The 25,014-nt window shown below is 36.9% G+C and overlaps 2 protein-coding genes across 4 annotated transcripts in view; both read left to right on the top strand.

Moving 5' to 3' along the window:
* KCTD9 (potassium channel tetramerization domain containing 9) overlaps positions 1–14,405 on the top strand; it is a 29,671-nt gene extending 15,266 nt beyond the window's left edge. Inside the window, exons 4-12 of the mRNA XM_007961968.3 lie at positions 2,244–2,340; positions 2,955–3,013; positions 3,218–3,346; positions 5,971–6,038; positions 6,126–6,221; positions 6,947–7,096; positions 9,004–9,109; positions 9,821–9,954; positions 12,474–14,405. Of these exons, the coding sequence (XP_007960159.1) occupies positions 2,244–2,340; positions 2,955–3,013; positions 3,218–3,346; positions 5,971–6,038; positions 6,126–6,221; positions 6,947–7,096; positions 9,004–9,109; positions 9,821–9,954; positions 12,474–12,590 (956 nt within the window). The 3' untranslated portion in view covers positions 12,591–14,405. The remainder of the gene's footprint in view (positions 1–2,243; positions 2,341–2,954; positions 3,014–3,217; positions 3,347–5,970; positions 6,039–6,125; positions 6,222–6,946; positions 7,097–9,003; positions 9,110–9,820; positions 9,955–12,473) is intronic.
* A 174-nt stretch (positions 14,406–14,579) lies between these two features.
* GNRH1 (gonadotropin releasing hormone 1) lies at positions 14,580–23,115 on the top strand. 3 transcript variants are annotated; one of them, XR_012093668.1, is made up of 5 exons: positions 14,580–16,135; positions 19,070–19,211; positions 20,718–20,813; positions 21,075–21,247; positions 22,913–23,115. XR_012093668.1 is itself a non-coding variant. In XM_007961963.3 (4 exons), the coding sequence occupies exons 1-4, from the start codon at positions 16,026–16,028 to the stop codon at positions 22,952–22,954; spliced, it is 390 nt and encodes a 129-aa protein (XP_007960154.2). In that variant the 5' UTR covers positions 14,580–16,025; the 3' UTR covers positions 22,955–23,115. The 3 variants fall into 3 exon arrangements, 2 of the variants coding, with proteins under 2 accessions (XP_007960154.2, XP_072874107.1); XM_007961963.3 differs by lacking the exon at positions 21,075–21,247; XM_073018006.1 differs by having other exon boundaries at positions 21,075–23,115.
* The last annotated feature ends 1,899 nt before the right edge of the window (positions 23,116–25,014 follow it).

The raw sequence follows: 25,014 nt of genomic DNA, 5'->3' as shown, positions 1-25,014 counted from the left end.
ACTAATAGAATTATAATGTCACATAATTACTCATTTACTATACCCGATACAGAACACATCTAAAAATGTCAGCGTAACAAACCCAATACTTTCAGTACCAATATAATTACTAAAAACAGTTAAATGTTTTTCGTATGCTAAATCCTTTCTCCCCTTACTTAAAAATAATTGTATTGTTTCTGCATTGTCAGAACATACAGCCATTGTATTCTATACTGTCTCCCTTTATACTGTCACTTAGTTTTACTTCTTCAAGCATACATTTACCTCCATCCTTTTGTTATGTTTCCAGTGGCTATCTGAAACTTGTTCTCTAGTAGATTTCTCTCTAAGAAACTATGAGAACAATAGTCTCTGACATCTTCCAGTGGCAAGATGCCATTGCCATCCACCATCTTTATATGATTTTGGTATAAAATTATATGTCAACGCTTATTATAAACTTTAGTATGTGTAATTTGTTCTATGTTAATTACACCTCAGTGAAGCTATTGAAAAATCCTTGGTTCATATCATTTTTCTTTGAATATCTTAAATATGTTACTGCATTTTATTCTGGCTTGAGGTGTTGGTCTCAAAAAATCTGGTCTTTCTTATGTGATTATTTTTCATAGATCACCCAAAGGTTATTTCTCTTTAAAGTACAGTAATTTTAGTAGAATATTTTTTGGTGTTCTGAGTTGTTCTGGATTGGTTTTCTCAGTATGTGATGGATCCTTTCAATATATAGTTTCAAGTGTATGTATTTTTAAATTTCAGTACAGTTTTCTTGAAGTTTACATTTTTATTTTGTTCACTTTGATTTGATTTCCTTCTTTCAGGACTCTATTGTATGTATGGTGGATCTTTTACACTTGTCTTTTACATTTGAAACTTTCTTTTCCTTTCTTTGTATTTTATTTATTTTTTTTGAGACAGGGCCTCACTTCGTCACTCAGGCTGTAGTGCAGTGGTGTGATCTTGGCTCACTGCAACTTCAACCTACTGGGTTCAAGTGATTCTCCTGCCTCAGCCCCCAACCAGTAGCTGGGACTGCAGATGTGTGCCACCATGCTCAGATAATTTTTTTGTATTTTTTGTAGAGATGGGGTTTTGGGGTTTTGCCCTGTTGCCCAGGCTGGTCTCAAACTCCTGAGCTCAAGCAATCCACCTGCCTCGGCCTCCCAAAGGATTACAGTTATGAGCCACCATGTGTGGCCGTTTCTTTTTAATTTTTCAAGCTATTCTCTTTTTTACCTTTTCTTTCCCTTAAGTCACTGTCTATTGTGTTTAATCACTCTTGTATTTCTTTTGCTTTAGTCTTTATTTTAAAAATCATTTTATTTCTAATTCTCTTGGGAGTTCTTGCTACTCATTTCTGAATTTGTAAATCCTGGTTTATATTGTTATTTTATACCTTGTATAAACTTATTTTAGCATGTTTTGGAATATTAGATTATAATTTTGATCTATTTTGTGGGTATTTCTGGCATGTTTTCATTATCTGTAAGGACATTATTATTACTATTTTAACACTTTTGTATTACATTTGATCAATCCTTTTGTATTGCTCATTTTTATGTGAAGTTAGTTTTTCTTAACTTGAAAAGAGGGCTGACAGGACAGTTTTTCTAATTTCATGGCTCTAGAGTTCCCTTTTCTGTTGTTTTTGTGAAGTGTTAAAAACATACAGAACTCATTTTCTGATATATTCTGGTCTATTAGACCTCTTAACTTTCGTCTGGAGTCCTTTTTTTTTTTAGTCTCTGTTGTCTTTGTTGCATTCAGCTTGGATTATTTTCCCAGCATGTTATCAGTGTGGGGCTTTGTCCATAGAAGGGAGTTTTGACCATTTGGTTTTGAGAGTTTATTTTCAGCCCTATCAGATCTTACTGCAAAGTACTTGCATCACCCACTTTTGGGGTGATCTCAATCTGTTGTTCTCAGCTGAACTTATTAAGCATGAAGTCAGTATCTATGGATGGCTTTGACATTCATGGGTTCATCATATACCCTGTTGCATCTCTCTGCTTTTTCTTTCACAGGCGCTGAAAGCATGCTGCTCTTATAGCTGTTGGTATTGGTGGGACTACCTTATCACCTAGTGTTGTTTTAGATGCAGTCTGTGGGTTTGGGTATTGCTGTCCTAGTAGCTCTGGTATGCTTTTATTATGTGTGTATTCAGTTTTAAAAATTATGCCATTACCGTCTTCCCAGAATCCCCAATCTTAATATTTGTATTATTTTCTACATGTCATCTCTAGATCCTCAGACAGATTCTAAGCCTCCTGAGGGATTGTTAGGATTCCACACAGACTGGCTGACATTAAATGTTGGAGGGCGGTACTTTACAACTACACGGTAGGTGTGTGTGTATGTGTGTTAGAGAGAAAGAGAATGCAAAAGGAGCACTGTGTACCATTTGTTCTTCAATTTGCTGATTCCCTAAAAAGATACTAAAATGCTGCTTAAATATACTGTGTGATCTGAAACCATTTTTATAAGTTTTTTTGAAGAAAAAAGTAAAAACATGGTTCATTCCTGAGAAGGCATAAAAGGCATTACTTCAGTGTTTTAAAACATGCTTTTTAGATATTGAGTAATAGACACACAATATAAGTAAAAATTAACAGTACTGAAATTTGTAGAGGCTACAACTGCTTTTATTAAAGGGCAGAAAAATGTAAGTTTGGAAGATCAAGAATATTATTATGTAATAGTTTGCTAACAGGATAGACAGAGAAGTATTTAAAGCAAAGGGAACTAAAACAATGTTTAAATCAAAGGAAGTACCCGATTAGAAGGGATCTGATAAATGGCAACTTACTGCACGTTTTTGTTTCCCAGCGTTATTCCTACCAGGTTGTAGCATGCATCTTTTTGAGAGAGCAGCTGGGATCGAGTATACTCTTGACTTAAATATGTTTGTTTATAAAGACAAATGGAGAAATCAATTTTTTTCCCTGAATTCTTAGGAGCACTTTAGTGAATAAAGAACCTGACAGTATGCTGGCCCACATGTTTAAGGACAAAGGTGAGTGTACTACGTTGGTTTCACATTTCGTCTTACCTGTTTTGTATCTGTGCTGACTTCATAACTCCCTACTTTCTGTACTTACTAATTATGTCAGTTTTTAAGAGTAAAAACTTACTGATATATTAAGCAATTTTTTCCTCATACATTTCTGACTTTATTTTTTGTTTATGGGGTACTTTCTTTATTATAATGGTAACACAGGTGTCTGGGGAAATAAGCAAGATCATAGAGGAGCTTTCTTAATTGACCGAAGTCCTGAGTACTTTGAACCCATTTTGAACTACTTACGTCATGGACAGCTCATTGTAAATGATGGCATTAATTTATTGGGTGAGTTTATGTAGACTTTCAATATAATTATGTAACTACTCACATTTTTGTAAGTTAAGATTTTAACTTTGTTTCACTCAGTGACAGTATATTTCCATAAAGTAAAAGTATTTTTTTTTCTATTTTTTAAACTAGATGTTTTCTCATGTATATGAGTGAATATAGGTGTAGAAATAGATTTAGGCACGGACAGGTGGTCCTTCAGGTAGGTAGTCTTTGTACATATAGGTAAATATCTAAGCCATACACATCAACTTTATATTCTAAACTGATATAGATTCTATATGACAAGTGACTTTAAACGATTTTGTTGTTTCCTTTTTTAAAAATTGAATTATGAATGTAACTTGGCTCCAAGTTCTGGATATTCTCCACATTATATGAGAACTAGAGTAGTCAAGAGGGCAAATCATGACTTGCAATCGTAATTCTCAATTAGAGATTTGATTCTACAATTTGCTAACTTAGGGAGACTAATTTGGGGAAAATTTCTGAGTCATATTGGAAAAATGAGTGTTAAAAGCACTCTCGACCCTATCTACATCACAAGATTTTTGTGAAGGTTAATGGAGGTGATGTAGACAAAAGCCCTTATAAAACACTGGTTGCACATTTGGATGCTAATAGGCCTCTAAGTGCCTGAAGTTGATGTGATGTTAGTACTTGAGGAGTGGTAGGCAGTTGGTGATCTTTAGGTCACATGCCTGCCAGCTTCAGCAGATCATTGCCATGTGCAATGTGGACAGATGTAGAGTGCCAGAACCTTGGTTTTTGAAGAAACCTGGGTATCTAAAATTGTATGTGACATGTTTTTATTTTGAAAACATTACATGCTGAATACATCAGAATCAGCCTGAGGACTGCTAGCTTACAGTTTCTGTAGTGAAATACAAAACACCCACTAACTTCTAGTGTTGCTATAACAAACTTTATATTCCCTTTAACATGTACCTATTAAAAAAAAACAAAAAAAACAAAAACAAACATTATTTGACTCTTTTAGCTAGTTCTATAACTTTGTAACTAAATTCTTGTTGCTTTCTATTTCTCCCATTTTAATTTTTCTTCAGATTATTGATAGCATTTTGTATCCTACTTGCCTAGAAAATAACATCAGAAATATATTTATCCATGCTCTGTCACATATCTGCAAACCAAGCTATTACCAAGATTTGCTAGTTTTTTCTTTTTCATGTTTCTCAACTATTTCTTTTATTTGTGCAAGTGTTCAAAAAGCAGAGCTCTCTGCTGGATTCATTTTATAAAGCATTGTTTTTAATTAGTACAGTTTCCATCCAAACTCTTTATATTGCCTACAGATTGCCCAAGTAATTATATGCTTTAAAACAATCTACAGTAATTTCACTAACACCAAAAAGTAGTGAGTGGCAGAGCTGGGATTCAAATCCAGATTTTGATTTTTTTTTTTTTTTTTTTTGAGAGAGTCTCACTCTGTTACCCAAGCTGGAGTGCAATGACGTGATCTCCGCTCACTGCAAACTGTGCCTTCTGGGTTCAAGTGATTCTCCTGCCTCAGCTTCCCGAGTAGCTGGGATTATAGGCACACACCACAATGCCCAGCTAATATTTGTTTTTTTGTTTTGTTTTTTTTTTTAAGTAGAGACAGGGTTTCACCATGTGTTGGCCAGGCTGGTCTCGAACTCCTGACCTCAAGTGATCCGCCCGCCTCAGCCTCCGAAAGTGCTGGGATTACAGGTGTTGAGCCACCGTGCCCGGCCTGTCTTTTGTATTTCGGAGCCTTCTCTGGATGTTTTAAAGATTTATTTCTAAACCTAGAATTAGAAACGTATCCTGGCTGCATTCCCTAAGAGTTCTGCTTTACTCAGATCTTGGCAAATTGAGAGCGTGACCCACAAGAACCTCTTTTATAATATGTTGGGTTTCCACCGGGGATATATATCCGACCAGAATGGCATAATCTTTGGATGCCTCTTGAAGGGGAAATGTGGATCCTGTATGCTAGAGTGGTAGCCGGATGCTGTACCTTGGATGACCTTTGTTTTACAATTGTATTATCGTCTATAGAGTTTGGTTTTCACAGAAAAGATTGTATTATTCTTGTGGTTTTCGGTATCTACTTACCCTTATTAGCTTGTGTTTGAAGAGAGGGATTATGTCTAATACTTTCTTTGTAATTCCAGAGTTCTAAGTAGTTTTTTACCAAGTCAACAGCCAACTGATTGAGGTCTTCTCATTTGAAAGATAATGGAACCCAAATGTATTCCCACACATTCTGATGATGTTTATTAACAGATTAGAATAAGTAAACATACCAAGTCATGTAAAAGATGTACATTGTTTTTTACCAAGTTAAAATAAATGATAAATGAAACCTCTTTTAGTATTTACCAATATTTTAAAAATTTATTCTCCTATAAGATTTCTGAATTATACTTTTTTGTACTTTTTAAACTTTTATTCATTTCCATCATTTTCTGATTCATTATGTCAAAGATACTTGTGGCAAACATGTTCAGATCTGCTCCATTTAAAAAGTCAATTAAATGTTAAAATTATGTTAACTAATCATATTTTACTAAATTTAAAATGACTGTAATACATTCACTAAATTAGTTGTTTCAGAATCATTTTTGTTCTGATAGGTGTGTTAGAAGAAGCAAGGTTTTTTGGTATTGACTCATTGATTGAACACCTGGAAGTGGCAATAAAGGTAAGCCTGTTTTTACATTAGCCACTGTTATATATATTGTAGCTATCTCCCAAAAGACTCCACTGATTTCTTAATATCTTTTTCAAGAATTCTCAACCACCGGAGGATCATTCACCAATATCCCGAAAGGAATTTGTCCGATTTTTGCTAGCAACTCCAACCAAGTCAGAACTGCGATGCCAGGTAATTAGCATGAATTTTACATGAATTACATGAATTATTTCTATCAGCAAAATAAAATTTTACATTCTTCTAGTGTTTTGGGGTTATTTTGCTTTATTTTTCTTTTATGTGCAAGATCTAATTTAATTATGGGTCATAGCATTGATTTAGTTCTGAAATGGTTAACCAAAAAGAGATGCAATAATAGCCTTTTAAAATTGCCTAATTATATCTCATGCAGCAGTTTATGAATAATGCATGGAAATTGCAGCAGTTTTTTAAAAGTAATTATTTGTACATTTGCAATATATGGTCCGATCAGTGGCAGGTACTTTACTTATGTGTACTGTAGCATTTCAGATTTTAAAGACCACAGTATTCATTTTTGCCTGATAAACTGTTTTGAATTATTGAATTAATAAAATAATTTAAATATAATTAGGTTTAAATACTTATTAGCAGGTATAGGACTAACAGGGATACCTCTTTAGAAACTTCTACACATAAATGAATTATAGCCAGGCTATATTCTAATGTATATGTTGATAGAGTTTCTTTTATGAGGAACCTATTTAAGGACACTTCTTTCATGTATCTAAGTCCATTTTGATCATGTTTTGTAATAAACTCCAAGTAACTGAACTGCCAATTACTTCTAAAAAAAACTTGGTGGTTAGCTATAGTAATTAAATTTAATACAAACAGATGATTTAATTATGGTGACAATTTGTGCTTTTTTATTTCAGGGTTTGAACTTCAGTGGTGCTGATCTTTCTCGTTTGGACCTTCGATACATTAACTTCAAAATGGCCAATTTAAGCCGCTGCAATCTTGCACATGCAAATCTTTGCTGTGCAAATCTTGAACGAGCTGATCTTTCTGGATCAGTGCTTGACGTAAGTATCATTTTAGGCTACAAGAGAAAAGTAAATGTTTAGTCTATTGAACAATCTCAAAGAGCCTTTGAGACAGGAATTATAATTGTCTTTTATGGGAGCTTTTACTTGAAAACAGATAATTTATTATGTTGATATAAGACTAAAGGGTCTGAAAGTGAAATGAATTTGGTTTTACAGGTTTGATATCCTTTATTAAACATATAGACCTGAAAGGTTTAGCAACTAAAAATAAATTAAATCTTGGAATTAGTTCCTGATCTGCTCAATATACTGTACTTTGTCAGGACTCATATTTTCAGCAAATTATAAAGGTAAAACTGAAAGGAACCTTGAAATCTATTCAACCTCATTTCTGGAATGGGAAAATGTTACTGCTCAAGAATTATTTGATAGATATTTTGAAATAAATATGGTATGCATCAGTTTGTGGAAGTTAACATCTCAGTGGCTTTTTCCCTCTCTCTCTATATATGTGTATATTTATATGTATGTATATGTATGTATTTATAACAGTTACCTGTGTTTATTTGAAGTTAGAGGGTAGATGCAGACCAACAATGAAATCTATTAATTTTTAACAACTTTTAAGTTCCTTACCACCAAGGCCCATGTCTGTATGTCTTTTGAATTAATACCATCTTGCTTTTGGTAGTCATTTATTGAATTATTGTAATTTGGGTTTTACTCATTAGCTGCAGCTTATTTCTCCATGAAGCCGTGTATCAGAGCTAGTAACAAAATCTACCAAATATGCATTTTAGTTACTTTCACTGTTCTTATTCTGTCTTATCGTGAAGGGTCAGGTTAGTAACAAAACAGGAAAAAGACTAACATCAAAAAAAAGTTTGAAGGACCTAGTCTTTAAATAGTGGAATGTCGAGAGGCATCTTTGTTTGTGTTAAGCCCTAAAAAAAAAGTTTGTCAAAAACTCTTTGAGATAAATGAACATAATTTAAAACTCTTGGCTGGATGAGGTGGGTCAAGCCTGTAAATTGAGCACTTTGGGAGGCAGAGGAAGGTAGATCACTTGAGGTCAAGACCAGCCTAGCCAACATGGTGAAAACCTGTCTCTACTAAAAATGCAAAAATTAGCCAGGCGTGGTGGTGCATGTCTGTAATCCAAGCTACTCAGGAGGCTGAGGCACGAGAATCACCTGAACTTGGGAGGCAGAGGTTGCAGTGAGCTGAGATAGCACCACCACACTCCATCCTGGGTGACGGAGTGAGGCTTTGTCTCAAACAAAACAAAACAAAAAAGCCTTAAAACATATATTTTCTACCATTTTACTCTCTGCCTTGCATTATGCATTGTGATGTGCCTGCTCAGGGTTGCTAATGTTTAGCCATGGTTGGTGCAGAAAGACCCAAAAAGCATCTTGTTAGTGTTCTGTAGCTAAATAATGCCTTTAAATGCTGGCATTCGTATTCTGACCTCTGACTTGAAGGCAGTAGTAGCATCTTAGAATATCAATAATTTCACTTAGAACATTAAGATGCCCATAGTTATAAGAAAATCCATACCCCTAACAAGTGTATGCCTTCCTTACCTATACATTTTGACTATTTCATTGTCGTGCATAGGTGTGTTTATAAAAATAGAGACGTCATAGTTCTGACTCTCCCAACTTCTTTATCTACACCATTATGTTTCATGTAAAATGAGCATGCTATTGTTAATTTGCATTTATTTTTTTAAAAACAGTTCTTTAAAAAAAAATTTCTTTCAAATGTTCCCATTTCTTACTGCGTTTAATTAGAAAAGCCTTTATTGTAAACAGAAAATAATTGATTATGAGTGTGTTGAGTTGAGCCTTTTCCCCTTTTCTATTTTTTCTTTTACTGTTTGAGCTAATTTGAACAAAATTATGAACCTTACCACCAAGACTTTTCTCTTTTCTTTGCAGTGTGCAAATCTCCAGGGAGTCAAGATGCTCTGTTCTAATGCAGAAGGAGCATCCCTGAAACTGTGTAATTTTGAGGATCCTTCTGGTCTTAAAGCCAATTTAGAAGGTGAGATCCTTTCTGTAAATACCTATTCTATGGAGGAAGCAGACTGTGAAGGAAAAAGCCCTGGAAAATAATTGTTAAGGGTGAAACAGGATAGCTGTAGGGAATAGGTTTCCTCTGTCATCATATTTGGAGAACTTTCAAAGCGGTAAGATACCTCCATTTGGTTTCAGTCAAATGCTAATCAAAATGGAGGACTCAGAAAAAATAAAGCCTCAAATATTTAATAAGGTTTTAATTGGAAAATTAAATATCAACATCTTAAACTTTCAAATGGAATAAAATATTCTTACACTGACCAAAAGGAAAAATTTCTTTTGCATAAAGCCAGGGAGTTTATAAAAATCATTTTAAGATTTAATTTATTGTTTCTTAATTTGTTACTGTTTTATCTGTGACTGATCACTTTGTTTACTTGTATATTTAGGAGACTACTTAACCTCCCTTATCATAAACCTGTAGAGGCATATTATGAAAGTGCTAACCATCATAAGACAGAACTAAATTTCTTCCCTCGAAAGTATCGATGAAAGCATTCTTTCATCAGTGAACTGTTTATATATATAAGTTCGTTGAGAGACAAGATTTTAGATTTATTTCCAAAAGTCAAAAGAGACTGTCATTATTGACCTCCATTAAGTCGTCTTGCAGTTTTGTTGAAGGTAGATAACTATATTTTTAAGTTAAACTACTCCCAGAATGTGTTCACTATAGGTGCTAATCTGAAAGGTGTGGATATGGAAGGAAGTCAGATGACAGGAATTAACCTGAGAGTGGCTACCTTAAAAAATGCAAAGTTGAAGAACTGTAACCTCAGAGGAGCAACTCTGGCAGGAACTGATTTAGAGGTGAGTTCACCAACATTTTAAGAGTTTTTATTACTCTAGACTTACTAAGCATCTCATGCAAAATGTATTGAAATCAAAACAAAGTAGTTGGTTGGTAAAACTGGATTGGAAGACTCATCTGACATTCAGACTAAGTTGATTTCATTTCTCTCCTTTTCCTTAAGTTTCTCTCAAGTAAATAAGTTTGATAGATGCATTATCTAATGTATTGTATTTTCCATAAAATTTAATTCCGAACAGAACTAAAAGGGCTAGATTACTTCTTAAACTACTTGAGAAATTTAAATGATATCCAGGTTTGAAATCAAGTTCAGGAAGTCTATTTAAAATTGGAACCATATGTTTTTTGGTTTATCAGCCTGAGATTATAATTTTGCCTAGTCATCTTTTTCAAAGAATTGTATTTGTATGTCTTCTTAATTTGCCAGTTTAGCTAGCAGACTCGATAGCTGTTGATAGGTCTACATCAGCACCATCCAATAGCACTTTGTGCAGGAGGGACATGTTCTATGTCGGTGCTCTTCAGTATAGTAGCTACTAGCCATATATAGCTGTTGAGCACTTGAGATGTGGCTAGTGCAGATGAGAAATTGATTTTTAAATTTTATTTAATTCATTTAAATTTAAGTAGCCACATGTGGCTGGTAGCTGTGAAATCTGGTATAAATTGGATAGCAGAGAACAGTATGTCAAAATTTAGCTTGCTGTTTTTTTTCTTAATATTTTTACCTAGATCTCTTGATAGCTCTCAGTAGCAGAGTAGCAGACCCCTTTCAACTTCAAGGCAAAAAGAATTGGCCTAAGATTATAATCCTATCACAAACACAGTTATTTATTATTTATTACATTACTTTCACCTAAGATTATATTATTTTCCTTGGTTTTATGTACTCAGAGTGGCTTAGCAGCAAAAGCCTCCCTCTGTCTAACTGATTGCAAAGACTGATCAGGTTGACTATTGAGGGGTGAGCTGCTGACATTTGTTCTCCTAAGAGGTTACATTTAGTCACCCTTCTCTCTAACCATTGTCCCGTATCATATCCAGGGACTTAACTGGAATCTCTATCTTACCGCTCCGTGATCTCAAGAGAAATTAAGAAACAGCTTCAAATTGCAGTGGTTACACTATTCTGTACATCTGTCAAAACTCATTGTATTATATACATACCTTTGGGGCTTTAAAAAGAAAGGCAGTTCCTTGGTGTAAAAATACTAGGGCTAGGGAATGGAAAAATGTATTACACAATTTGATTAAGTAAAATCTTTTCAGATTAAAAAAAAAATAGTCTTCCCCCTATCTCATTCCTTTTGTTGTTATTGTTCTTGGATCATAGTAAAATTGTTTTGATAATATTTATTACCTTGGGGCCAGGCGCAGTAGCTCATGCCTGTAATCCCAGCACTTTGGGAGGCCAAGGTGGGTGAATCACTTGAGGTCAGGAGTTTGAGACCAGCCTGGCCAACATGGTGGAACCCCGTCTCTAGTAAAAATACAAAAAATTAGCTGAGTGTGGTGGTGAGTGCCTGTAATCCCAGCTACTCGGGAAGCTGAGGCAGGAGACTCACTTGAATCCTGGAGTTGGAGGTTGTCCTGAGCCGAGATTGCACTCTGGCCTGGGCAACAAGAGCAAAACTCCATTTTGTGTGTGTGTGTGTGTGTGTGTGTGTGTGTGTGTATTTATTTATTTATTATGTTGGAATCCATTTTGTATTTTAAATCAATGGTCCCCAACCTTTTTGGCACCAGGGACTGGTTTTGTGGAAGACAATATTTTCACAGACCAGGGTCAGGGGTGGTTTTGGGATGATTCAAGTGCGTTACATTTATTGTGCACTTTATTTCTACTAGTATTACATTGTAATATATAATGAAATAATTATATAACTCATCATAATGTAGAATCAGTGGGAGCCCTGAGTTTGTTTTCTTGCAAGTAGACATTCGCATCTGGGGATGTTGGACACAGTGAGAGATCATCAGGCATTAGATTCTCATAAGGAGTGGAGTACACAAGCTGGATTCCTCACATGTGCAGTTCACAATAGGTTTCACTCTCCTATGCGAATCTAATGCCCTTGCTGATCTGACAGAGATGGAGCTCAGGCTGTAACTTGAGCCATACAGGGAGTGGCTGTAAATACAGATGAAGCTTCATCTACTGGTGACCTCCTGCTGTGTGGCCTGATTCTTAACAGGCCATGGACCACTATCAGTCTGTGGCCCAGGAGTTGGGGACCCCTGTTTTCAATGTCTCATTTTAAAATATGCAAGAACAAGGGACATGCTTCCTCTTTAACCTTTGTTTATACATATACAGCCTGAACATTAACTAGAGGTAACAAATACAGATAGAACATCATCTTAATTTAGGGTGGTGTATCATCAGTTTTCCGGAAATTAAATGAGTTTTATTGTATAGGAACATTTTCCTAATCTGCCCCAGAAATCGTTTTGAGCAGAAACAGATAAGGCCTGAAATCTCCACATGAATTATGTGAATATTGTTTTCATCTTGCAGAATTGTGATCTGTCTGGGTGTGATCTTCAAGAAGCCAACCTGAGAGGGTCCAACGTGAAGGGAGCTATATTTGAAGAGATGCTGACACCACTACACATGTCACAAAGTGTCAGATGAGAATTTTAGGGGCTGGAGGAAGATATACAAGATGAAAATGTTTTCCTTATCACTTTTCTTTCTCCACCCACTCAGTTGTCTAGAAGAAATAACACTGTAAGGAAATTTTAAAAAAACATTTAGAGGATTATGCTTGTTCTGAGCGGTGCATAAGAGAAAAAACTGACTTTTTTTCCATTTTCTGATTTTTAACAGAAAAGCACTCATTTAATAGATGTAGGGAAACTAGATATTGCTGCCTTTTGAACGGGGTAGGGGGGTTTACCTGGTTTTATGACCAGGAATAGTATCTATTATATTTGCTTTTAAATAGGCATGATGTGGAAATACCATCTTGGTTTGAGATGCATTTGAGGATTTTAATTTATGGAAAGCACAACATATGCAATTATATTTATTGAATACCTAGATGCAGTATGGATATTTAAATTGTTAAAACTTTATGAAAACTTGGAAAAGGTTGTTCAGGTTTATAAATAGCTTTAGTGATGCCTCCTCTCTTTAAATACCTGTCACACCATATGAATATGGTGAGATCAGACTCCCTAAGACTCTTTTCAGGTTCATTTTTAAAATGTTTACTTTTTAGGACAAAACAGTAGCTAAATTAAAGTAATATCCAGTTCTTACTGATTGAGACAGAGTGAGAAGAAAGACATCGTTGTACATCACTGTCATTCCAAAGGTACAGTGGGACTCTGGATGGAGGAAGCACTTACCTATCACTACAACACTTGTAAGTGAGAATTTCTCAGAATTTCATTCTAGGCAAGTTCCACTCAACACCAGACCAAGCAATTCTATTTACACTGTTAGCCTAGTTTTCTCATACAATCATCACAAGGATAGGAAGACACTTCAAAACCAAAAAACCAAGGTGCATCATTAATATTCATTTAATTCAAATACCGAATAGTTGACATAGGGCCAGCTTAGAAATAGATACTAAATCCAGAGCTACTGCAATCAAAGCATATATGAATGAAGATGGTAGAGTTGCCTGCTAAAAGGCAATGTAATATAATTGCAGCTAGAACCCTACAGTGGGGAATGAGGAATTTTAAACACACATTTGATTACAGCCACCAAAAAATATATGTAAAGTAAAAAAGGCATTTGGCTGGTCCAAGGTGTAATACCAATCAGTCAGCACCTGTGATTCTTCTATGTGTATATATATATGTTCTAAACAAATTGTAGCCCAATTTTCTTGAGTCATTATCTCTCTGCAGCAGCAGAGAAAGGGCCTGTACCTCCCTACCAATGACCTGGTGTCCTTATTTCTACCCCAAGAGCAGGGATATTAGCTGTGTCCAAATGGGTTCTGAATTCTACAGACTCATCAACATGAGGCAAGGAATCATTGAAAACCACCTGTGTCTCCTTTGGGAGAATGACATATCTTTAGTATTTACGTAGCTTATTCTTGTATATCTACATATGCAAAGCTTTCCTTAACAGTAAAGGGTACATATGCATAGTGGGAGGAGATCAGACCTTTACAGGTGAAGGAAAGCAACTTCAGAAATGAATTATTTTCTTTGCTTTATTATTTTTACCAAGACAGAGAAGTATTGTATTGAGAGATAATCTATTTTCATAATCAATATGTGCCTAAATTATATTTAAATCATTTCACTCTGTACTATATTTTCAGGAATTATAGAATGTGTTATTCATTCACTTAAAGGTACCTCTGTAGAAATAACCTAAAACTGCAGAAGGATCTGAAAGATCTAAACATGGTGTGCTTAGAAACTGCAGATTTTAGATCTAATGTATACTGCATTAATAAATGATATAAAGTGTTGAAAAGGAGTTTCTTCTCTTCCTTTTGAAAATCATCACTTTCCGTATTTTACTTACATTTCTTCAATATGTGTTGACAACCAGCCCTGTGGTTCTGGGTAACAAAGGAAATACAGTATAACTTAATTTGTTGGGGATTAGTCTTTTTGAAAGTACCATTAAAGTAAATTTATTTCTTTAAACATGATTATTTTTTTCATTCTTTTAAAAAATACACCATGCTAACAACACAAACCTTATGAATTCTGAACAAAAGAAAAGACTGCCTCCCCAATAATTCATTTAATTTGTTTGTGTTAAATTCATCACTCTTTCTTTAGGTGATGAATATTACCAGTTAGCTTTATTAGGCTGGATAAATAGTATGCCCCAAAACATTTTTTGCCTGATAACTAGGATAGAGAATTTTAAGGAGGGAGGAAACCGTCAAAATAGTAAAACTTCCATTAACCCTAGAGAGGAAACATGTCTGTACACATAGGTAAAAATACAGTTGTTGGGATGACAGGAAAAAGGTTTTAAATGTAAGCTAGCTAGATTATCTGCATTAGTAAAATTTGGTACTCAAGTAACTGCCTAAGCAATACTATCTATTGTAGTCTAGTTCTTTCAACTACAGTCTCAAGGAGATTCTAGTAGAAAATGTTGTAAATTCATTATTCTTATGAAGGGTTCAATCATAAATCAAGACTTGGAATATTTTCTCCATTTCATTTTATGACTCTTATGTGTATTGTAAATCTGCCCTATGTCAACTTTAAATCATCTTTAATATATGGAAAACCTTAGAATTGCACTAAGTCCCCAAGGAAGAATTACCTTTAAAATTAAAAGATTCATTACTACAAAGAAAAGTGGTTACATTATTTCAGTATAAAGCACCTTATCCAAGGATTAATTCTCTGAAACCCTTTTACAACCTGATTAGACGTGTCAGCAGGAGTTAACCTTAAGTGCTTCCTGCTGAGATTTTACATTAGGGCAAGAAAAGATTTTTTTCATCTGTCATTTCAGTGAGATTATGAAATCATTGCTGTAATAATTTTGAGGTGTTTTGATGTTGATGAAGCAGTTTTTTCTCTAAAGCCATTCTTTCAAATTTAGAAAAAATATGACAACTGTAAAATCCAATTATTTAAACCCAATTTATTATATTTAACTTTTTGGTAAATTGACCTAACCATGGAATCCTTAAATGGTTTTAAGTTAGTCATTCAATATCAAAAACTCATTAATTACATAGTGGTTTGATAACCTATTTGGTGATATAGAAAGTAAGTCAAAACAAAGTTGACTCTTGCCTTGAGAGCTGTGTGACCTAAGACAGTGCTAATGGAGACTTTAAGGACATACAGCATATTGAATGAATTCATAGACCATGTTTGCGATGGTTAATACTGAGTATCAACTTGATTGGATTGAAGCATGCAAAGTATTGATCCTGGGTATGTCTGTGAAGGTGTTGCCAAAGGAGATTAACATTTGAGTCAGTGGGCTAGGGAAGGCAGACCCACCCTTAATCTGGGTGGGCACCATCTAATCAGCTGCCAGCAAATATAAAGCAGGCAGAAAAACGTGAGAAGTCTAGATGGGCCTAGCCTCCCAGCCTACATTCTTCTGTGCTGGATGCTTCCTGCCCTCGAACATCGGACTCCAAGTTCTTCAGCTTTGGGACTCGGACTGGCTTTCCTTGCTCCTCAGCTTGCAGATGGCCTACTGTGGGACCTTGAGATCGTGTGAGTTAATACTTAATAAACTCTCCTTTATATATATATGTGTGTGTGTGTATATATATTCTCACCCTCTAGAGAATGTTAATACGGTATTGCTGTATTCATCTTAATAATTTCAAAGCATTTTTCAAAAATTTAATCTCAACTGTTAGAAATAACCTACAAGAAATCGAGAGAGAAGTGATTCACCGGACAATAGGCGTCACAAGTCTTAACTCCCATTTCATTAGTCCTATCCAGAGACCACATTTTCTGCTTCAGCAATACTTAGATGCACATCTCTCAGCAAATACAAATCAATTGGACAATTTAAACTAGCACTATTCAACCATAATGAACTCTTGCTGAAAAATGATCTGTCCCTACTTGTATACTGTAGTGCAATGAGATTCCACTCTTCATGTCAGAATGACACATGAGTCAAAGTGTCTAAAGGAAATAATTTAAATGGAACAAAGTCAAATACTTAACGTTTTATTTTTAAATTCTCCTCTATTTGCAATTATACTTTAAAGTGTACTCCCTTCTCTATCATATCATGAGGACTGGACAGACTCCACAGAGATGGCTGGACAAAGCAAGGGAATTTGCTTAGATAAGACACCATTTCTCTTTACCCTGAAATCCCTACAAATGTAGTTATTCCAGAGGAGACTGGGCAATGACTGATGGGTTTAGCATCCTACCTGCGGGGAAATTGCCAATCCCAGCTGTAAAATGAACAAATATCCAGTTATATTTGTTAGCCATCTTACAGTTTAGCTAATATAACAGGATTTACAGCCAATTACACATGAAAGTTTAATTCTGTGTCAGATAAAGCATATCTTTGATGCAGAAATAGAGGCAGCATTAGGCCTTACCTGGTTCAAAGTTTTTTGCTTTCTATTCATTCCTTCGTTCGTTCATTCAAACCTGTACTTACTGAATGCTGACTAAGTGCCAGGGGTTTCTTAAGAGAGATTTAAATAAGATGGGATCTTTGACTATTATAGGTTTCAGCCTAGGGGTAAATTAGGGAAAGACAACCATGTGTATTCAAATAAATGTAATTAAGAGTAATGGGTGTGTGTGTGTGTTTTACATGCTTGTCCTGTGTAAATAACATGTCCACCGTTACACCTCTGGGGTGGAACATCTATAAAATTTGGATAATGATACCCACTTTGCAGGGCTATTGTAATGAGTGCTCTTATACATGTGCTATTTATTAAATAACTATAATTTCTCATCTTTCTGTTCCCACTGCCCTTAACAATGATTTGCATATTTAACTCAATAAGCATCAACTGAAATGAGTTGGTCTGTTGATGTAAGTCTGCTCAATATGGTCTTGCTCTCGGTATAGGTTTCTTGCCTTTTTGATGCTTTAGAACTAGGCTTTCAAGATAAGTCAAGCAGGGAACCTGATGGGTAGATGAGGGAATTTTCAAACACGCACTGATTTAGGATCCTACATGAACTTGGTATATAGTGTCACTTATTTATAAATCAGATTTTTAAAATTGAAAGCAACTCTGTGATCATCTAGTCCATCTAGTCTACACCCTTCCTTTTGCAAATGAAGAATCCAAGAGCCAGAAGCGCCCAGACATCCTGACTCAATGTCCTGTATTTATTGTGTAGCCTCCTTTGTGGAAGTTATGTGTGCATTTGACGTCACTTAATCTAAGACATCTATTTTCCTTGAACTTTCCAAAGGTCTGCTGGTTTCCTCAAGGGAATCCAACCTAGTTGGATTTTAATCTCTTTGAATTGTGGCCTCAGCTATAACAGTTTTAGCTGAGGTTTTAATGGCTGCACTTAAGTAAATTTAACAGATACACCAGGGGGTGTTCCAATTACGTACACCATTAAAGGGCTTTCTGTGAGGATTTTTAAAAATTACCATTTAAAAAAAAAAAAAAAAAAGCATAGTCCATGTGCAGTATAATTTACCAGCAGGGAACATTTCAACGTCCTGGAAAAATTCCCTATAAAAAGGAAGATAGGCAAACAGAAAAGTCACAATACTCAACCTACTTCAAGGGAAGCTTGGGATCTTTTTGGCTCTCTGCCTCTAAACAGGTAAAAGGCTTTGTATTATTTCTAGCACGAGTTTTTCTTTTTTAGATTGTATGCTATTGTATGCCTACAGGGCATTTGACAGCCCAAGGGCTAAATCCAGGTGTGACGGTATCTAATGATGTCCTGTTCTTCACTGTCCTTGCCAGCACCAGCCACAGAGATCTAGGCTTTGGGGGAATCCCACAACTTCTCGACCAGTGTTTGATTTAGTCTTTAGCCTCTTTCCCATCAAATGAAAATTAACTTGGAGACACATTTCATTAGAAAATTAGAGGCCCCCTTGGCTAGGAAGGCATTTGTTCGGGGACTAACTACTTTGAACAGTGTTGAGTCCTGAGCCACAGATGGTCCAGCCAGCAGTAACGCTAGGAAGACTGAAGGATAAATAGAAAAATGTCATTAGTACCATGGGGTAGCCATTTAATGTCAACCAATTTTATATTAGCCAGAGATTTCTAGTAGAAGCTACTTTCCTTAACAGATGGCTCAGTTCTCTTTATCTCAGGAATGAAAGAGGTGAAGACCAATCCACAACGGGGGAAATGTTACGGCAAAATGGTGAACTTGATAAGGGATGAATTACGGGGTTTGGATAACCAAACAATAAAAATAAAAGTATAGACTGTTTTAGTACTAAAAAGATCCTGAACATGTGAGCTTAAGTACTCATTTTGTCCCCAGTGGCTAAGGAACTCAAGGCAAGCCAGCAGGTGTCTCTGAGTTTCAGTGTCTGTGTATAAAAACTGTGACTCTGACTTCTGTCTTCTGCAGGGTTAGTGATAGAGATGCTAGCTTTTTCACTAAAGAGGTCTTTTAGTTTCTACTCAACCTTGTCTGCGTCTAATTTGATTGTGCATTCATGTGCCTTAGAATGGAGCCAATTCCAAAACTCCTAGCTGGCCTTATTCTGCTGACTCTGTGTGTGGAGGGCTGCTCCAGCCAGCACTGGTCCTATGGACTGCGTCCTGGAGGAAAGAGAGATGCTGAAAATTTGATGGATTCTTTCCAAGAGGTAAGTTTCTCTCAGCTTCAAAATAAGACATAGCAATTTGATTCAATTTAACTATATTAAACATTCAGGCTGAGCCCCAATGGCAATATTCTATGATGTTTTACCCTAGATACTCCAGCTGAGATAAGGCACTTACAAAATAGAAGTCCCATTCCTACTTTCGGTTCAGACGGGCTAAACAAAGAGCTGGAAACATTCCAAAAGAATATATTAATAGCAACAAGTGTGAGATAGCACGTCACATTCTGAGTGTATGGGATTGCTAAAGAAATTAGAAACAATGCGATAGGGTCAAGGTCTGTATCAGAAGATGATTCTTTGGGATTTGGAAAGAAAACGTTAGAACTTTGTATGTGTTTTTCCTCATTGCATCTTTTAAAAATATCTGTGATATTAGATCACTACATTTTTATAATTTATAAATGAGTATCCTTATCAAGGATGTATGCCCTATCATTTCTTTTCACTGGTAGGGGCATTTAAGCAAAGTTGGAGACTGGTAGAATACAGGAATTAGCAAACTCAAGATGATAAAATAACATAGTAGAAAACATGCTGATTTAATTTCGTGTAGATTAGATGATGGAACTGGCACCAACACTAACGTGAGGTACTTGCTTTTTTGTTTTCTGGGGTTGTTTTCTAAGACAGGGTCTCACTGTGTTATCTAGGCTGGAGTTTAGTAGCACAATCACAGCTCACTGCAGCCTTGACCTCTTGGGCTCAAGTGATCCTCCCACCTCAGCCTTCTGCATAGCTGGGACCACAGGCATGCATTATCACACCAAACTAATTCTTAAAATTTTTTATAGAGATGGGGCTTCCCTATGTTGCCCAGGCTGGTCTCAAACTCCTGGGCTCAAGGGATCCTCCCACCTTGGCCTCCCAAAGTGCTGGGAGGATTTTTATTTATAAAATACGACCACTCATCAGGGTCATGTAAGGAAAGAAGCCATCTATGTTAGCTGATTAACCCGAAAAATAACCTAGGGCTGAGAAAGGGAAAAATTTTAAATCATTTCATTGTCATTGGAAGGAATTATCTCTTTTCTGAGAAATAATAAAGATAAAATTTAGTATTAAAGAAGACCTGGAATCTGAAGCCTCTTCTCTGCAGGTTATACATGAAGCAAATCTCATTTAACTATGACATATTTAGTAAAACCTAGAAAATAAAAACCAACCCTTTTTACAACTATAAAAAACTCTTGGGGTTTGTTTTTTGGGGTATACTGACTCTCATGAGGCTCAAAACGCCTCCCTCTTGTCATCTTTAAGGGGAAAATATGATATCTTCTTACTGTCTTCCATGATTTCCAGATCCCCATGCCATTCTCTAGAAATGTCCTGTGTCCTTAAAGTCCCTATGCTAATCCTGCAACTTTCCCAGTCCCCCTCAGCCCCACATCCCCCTTGACCCCACTCTCCACAATTTTTTGGTGGAAATGGAAAACACCATTTCATTTCTTTATCTCCATCTCAAAGAATAACATTCTCTTTCTTCAGATAGTCAAAGAGGTTGGTCAACTGGCAGAAACCCAGCACTTCGAATGCACCATGCACCAGCCACGTTCTCCCCTCCAAGACCTGAAAGGAGCTCTGGTAAGTTAAAGTGATCATAACGTGATCATAACATAGAGCTCTAGATAGGCCTTTGGGGATCACTCAGGACAGCCACCTCCCAGCCACTGTGGGGCTTACGTTCCTGACTCCTGTGTTACCTCCTGTGGTAGGACTGTGTTTCATGACAAATCCCAGTCAGTGGTTAGACAGTACTAGGGGCTGAAACGTTTGTTTGTTTGTTTGTTTCTGAAGTTGAATTGAAATCTCTCTGTAACTTTTATCTGTTAATCCTGGCTCTAGCTTCTAGGATAACCAACAAAGCAAATTTCTTCCCACTGCTGCGTTTCAGTTCAAGTAAAATCACCAAACCCCCTAGACTACTCCTCTCTAGGCTCCTCCACAGCCCTCCACCTGATCCTGCAACTGCACTTTATCTTACATGGGGAATATACACATGAGAAACACTGCTCTAGGTGGGTTTTTTTTCTCCTTTGGAATGAAAAATATCAAACTACTACATTTATAATTTAGAGAGTGATGGATTTGATTTCCAGTTTCCTGATAGGACTATAACCACCTCCAAATTCCACCCCCCAAAGCGGAAATACACTAATCTTATTAGGTTTTTGATGAAAAAGTATAAAGAGAATAGAATGTATCAGTTGAATCTTTTTAAAAAAATATTTGTTGAGACCCAGGATCTTGCTCTGTTGCCCGGGCTAGAGTACAGTGGTGCAATCAATGCTCACCACAGCCTCAACCTCCCAGGCTCAAGCAATTCTTGAGACTAGATTAGCCTCCCTAGTAGCTGGGACTATAAGCCCTTGCCACCACACCCAGGTGATTTTATTTTTTAATGTTTTGTAGAGACAGGGTCTGTGTTGCCCAGGGTGGTCTTCAACTCCCAGCCTCAAGTGATCCTCCCAAAGTGCTGGGATTAAAGGTGTGAGCCACTGTGCCTGACTTAAGTTGAATCTTGGATTTGATGTTGATATTCTCTGAGTCCACTTATTTGTGGCAATCAGAAGGCATTACAGTTAATTATCAGTTATGCCCAGGAGCTGGGAAAGCCCAAATAAATCATATATAAAAATAAGCTATAATTTTGTCTACAGTGACTTCAACTTAATATACCCATGGACAAAGAAAAAAGTGGGCAGACATCGTTACTTCCTTTTACTTTCTTTTTTTTTTGTTTTGAGACGGAGTCTCACTCTGTCGCCAGGCCAGAGTGAGGTGCAATCCCAGCTCAATGCAACCTCCGTCTCCTGGGTTCAAGTGATTCTCCTGACTCGGCCTCCCGAGTAGCTGAGATTACAGTCACGTGCCACCACACCCGGCTAATTTTTGTATTTTTAGTAGAGACGGGATTTCACCATGTTGGCCAGGATGGTCTCGATCTCTTAACCTTATGATTTGCCCACCTTGGCCTCCCAAAGTGCTGGGATTACAGGCGTGAGCCACCACGCCCGGACTATTTCCTTTCTTTTTCTAATTTTGCTTACTGCATTACAAAACTGGCAAGCAGTGAAATTTGCCAAATGTGACATTATGAAGAAACTGAAGCAAAGACTGGTTTAATAGCAAAGTAAATAACCAGACTTTTTTTCACTTCCTTCCTCACAACTCACTCTTAAACTACTAATGTAGATTTTATGTATATTAAGTAGCTTAAAAAGACCCAATTGGCCAGGCACAGTGGCTCATGCCTGTAATCCTAGCACTTTGGGAAGCCGAGGTAAGTGGATTACTTGAGGTCAGGAGTTCAAGACCAGCCTGTCCAACACGGCAAAACCGTCTCTACAAAAAATATAAAAATTAGCCAGATGTGGTGATGCATGCCTGCAATCCCAGCTACTAGAGAGGCTGAGGCACGAGAATCATTTGAAGCCGGAAGGTGGAGGTTGCCATGAGCTGAGATCATACTACTGCACTCCAGCCTGGGTGACAGAGTGAGGTTCTGTCTCAAACAAAAAAACAACAAACCCAATTTATCATATCTCTCTAGCACTAATTGGAGTACAAAATCAAACAGACCAATTCCTTCTAGACTGATATTTTAGAAACTAAAATGTCAAAAATGTAATGAAATTCAGCTGGTAAAGTCAGTCTTGATATATTTGTTATATATTTTTCAGGAAAGTCTGATTGAAGAGGAAACTGGGCAGAAGAAGATTTAAATTTATTGGGCCAGAAGGAGTGACCATTACTAACATGGCTTGAGTATAATTCTGACATTGAAAATTTATAACCCATTAAATACCTGTAAATTGTGTGAATTTCAGAAATCCTTACACCAAGTTGCACATACTCCATAATAAAGTGCTGTGTTGTGAGTGAAGTGGCATACCTGGTTAAATCTTTCTCCAATTCAGAACTCCCGGGGAAGGGGTACTGTAAGCCCAAAAAAGGGAGCCCTCCAGGTGTGTATACAGGTGGCAGATGGGCGGGCAGATGAGATCAAGTGTCTGTTGTTGACAGCAGGGATCTCAGGCTCTCCAGCACACCTACCCTGCATCTGCCCACAAGCAGAATAGCCACACTACTGGTCCAGCCAGAAAAAGCTGATTCAGCTCCAGTTTCTATGGGATTATAACTTTTATCTTTGACTATACTCTACATTGAGGTGGGGCCACAGCCAAGGCTTTCTCCCACTTGGAAAGAAGTTCCCTCCCTTGATTGTCTCCAAATCCTTTGAAAGTTTAGTGGAACCCAAGTGAGACCTGGAGGTAAGGAGGAGGGGCCTCCAAGGGCTCCTAGTCCAGTGCTCCTTCTAGTCCCATGCAATCTATCCACGTGGTGTACACTGAGGGTTGGGACTGAGACCTAAAAATAATAACAGTGTTCTTCTGCTTGATCTGTTTGGTTTTAAGAAACACAGTGGAGTACACAGACTGTTGGAGACGAGACTCTTGTTCCCATGTCCCTTGGTCAGATAGCATTGCCACCATTCTTTCTCCAAAAAGACTAGGGGCAGGCTTTGTGCTAGATATGTGCACAGATATTTTTACTAACCATCGTAAGAACCTTGGATTGTAGTTAGTATTGGCTTTGCTTTAAAATGAGGAAACTGGGGCTCAGAGAGTTTAGGAGACCCAGCCATGTTTGGTTCCATGTTTACTATTCCAATATTGCCCTATGATGAGCAGCCAACTGAACTGGACTTTGGATGCTGGGTTATTTTGTCCATTGGAGCTGAAACAGGAAACTGGGGTTCATAGGTCAATGTAGATTTAGCAATGACTAATCCTCCATAAGGCCCCAGACACTATGACACTGATGTTCTCATTTAGCCGCATAACTTCCAAGTGGCTATGAGACCATTGGAAAAAAAACAAATTTCAGATAACTTGCCCAATGTCTCAGTAACAAACTGACCTGTCAAAGATCTAAGCCCTTTTCCTCTTTTAATCAAATGAACTTACCTCCCTACCCCCTACCCTGCTCCCTCAAAAAAAGGAAAGACTTATGCTAAGAAATCTGAACAGGGGTAAGAAACATCCCGTGGGGGAAAACCGCCTCTTTTTAATACAAATATTTGCTACTGCACAATGACAGATTTCCCAAATACCTCCATTGGAAGAGTCTCTAAAGTGGAATCAAATAATTTCTTCACTCTGTCTTTAATAAAATTAGGCAATGATGTGATCCACAATCTGCTTTATGAAACAAAAGCAAAACTGCAATACGTGTGAGCAAGATGAGAGGCTTCCATTAGCCAATTACCCAGTGACTACATATATAAATATATTTTAATGAAAACAGTATACTTTACAATCTTCACATTACTTAACACATTAACAAAAAGCAACACACCCACTTAACTTACACATCCTGCTTGAAGCGTCAGATTTCCTTAGCCAAAGTTTGTCTTTGGGACAGTTTCTTTAGGGCCAGCTGCAGACCTCCCTTGAATGGGATAAAAAGACATCATCCAACTGCCTGATGCTGATGTTAGAGGCTTTCAGGAGGTACCCTTGATTCTCAAATGGCCCAAATAACTAAGGGGAAGGAGGAGAGTGAAAATGGCCACTTGGAAGCTGAGCATGGTGGCTCACACCAGTTCCAGTTACTGAGGAGGCTGAGGCATAAGGATCGCTTGAGCCCATTTCGAGGCTGCAGTGAGCCATGATTGCAACACTGACTTTAGCCTGGGCAACAGAGTGAGACCCCATTTCGAAATGAAAATGGCCTCCTTATAAAATCATAAACACTTCCCTGAATCTGAAGACTCTAACTC

This window comes from Chlorocebus sabaeus, chromosome 8 (genome assembly GCF_047675955.1).
Source record: "Chlorocebus sabaeus isolate Y175 chromosome 8, mChlSab1.0.hap1, whole genome shotgun sequence".
NCBI classification, from domain to species: Eukaryota; Metazoa; Chordata; class Mammalia; order Primates; family Cercopithecidae; genus Chlorocebus; species Chlorocebus sabaeus.
The sequence above is the reverse complement of the archived record's forward strand: the minus strand, read 5'-3'. Positions and strand labels throughout refer to the sequence as shown.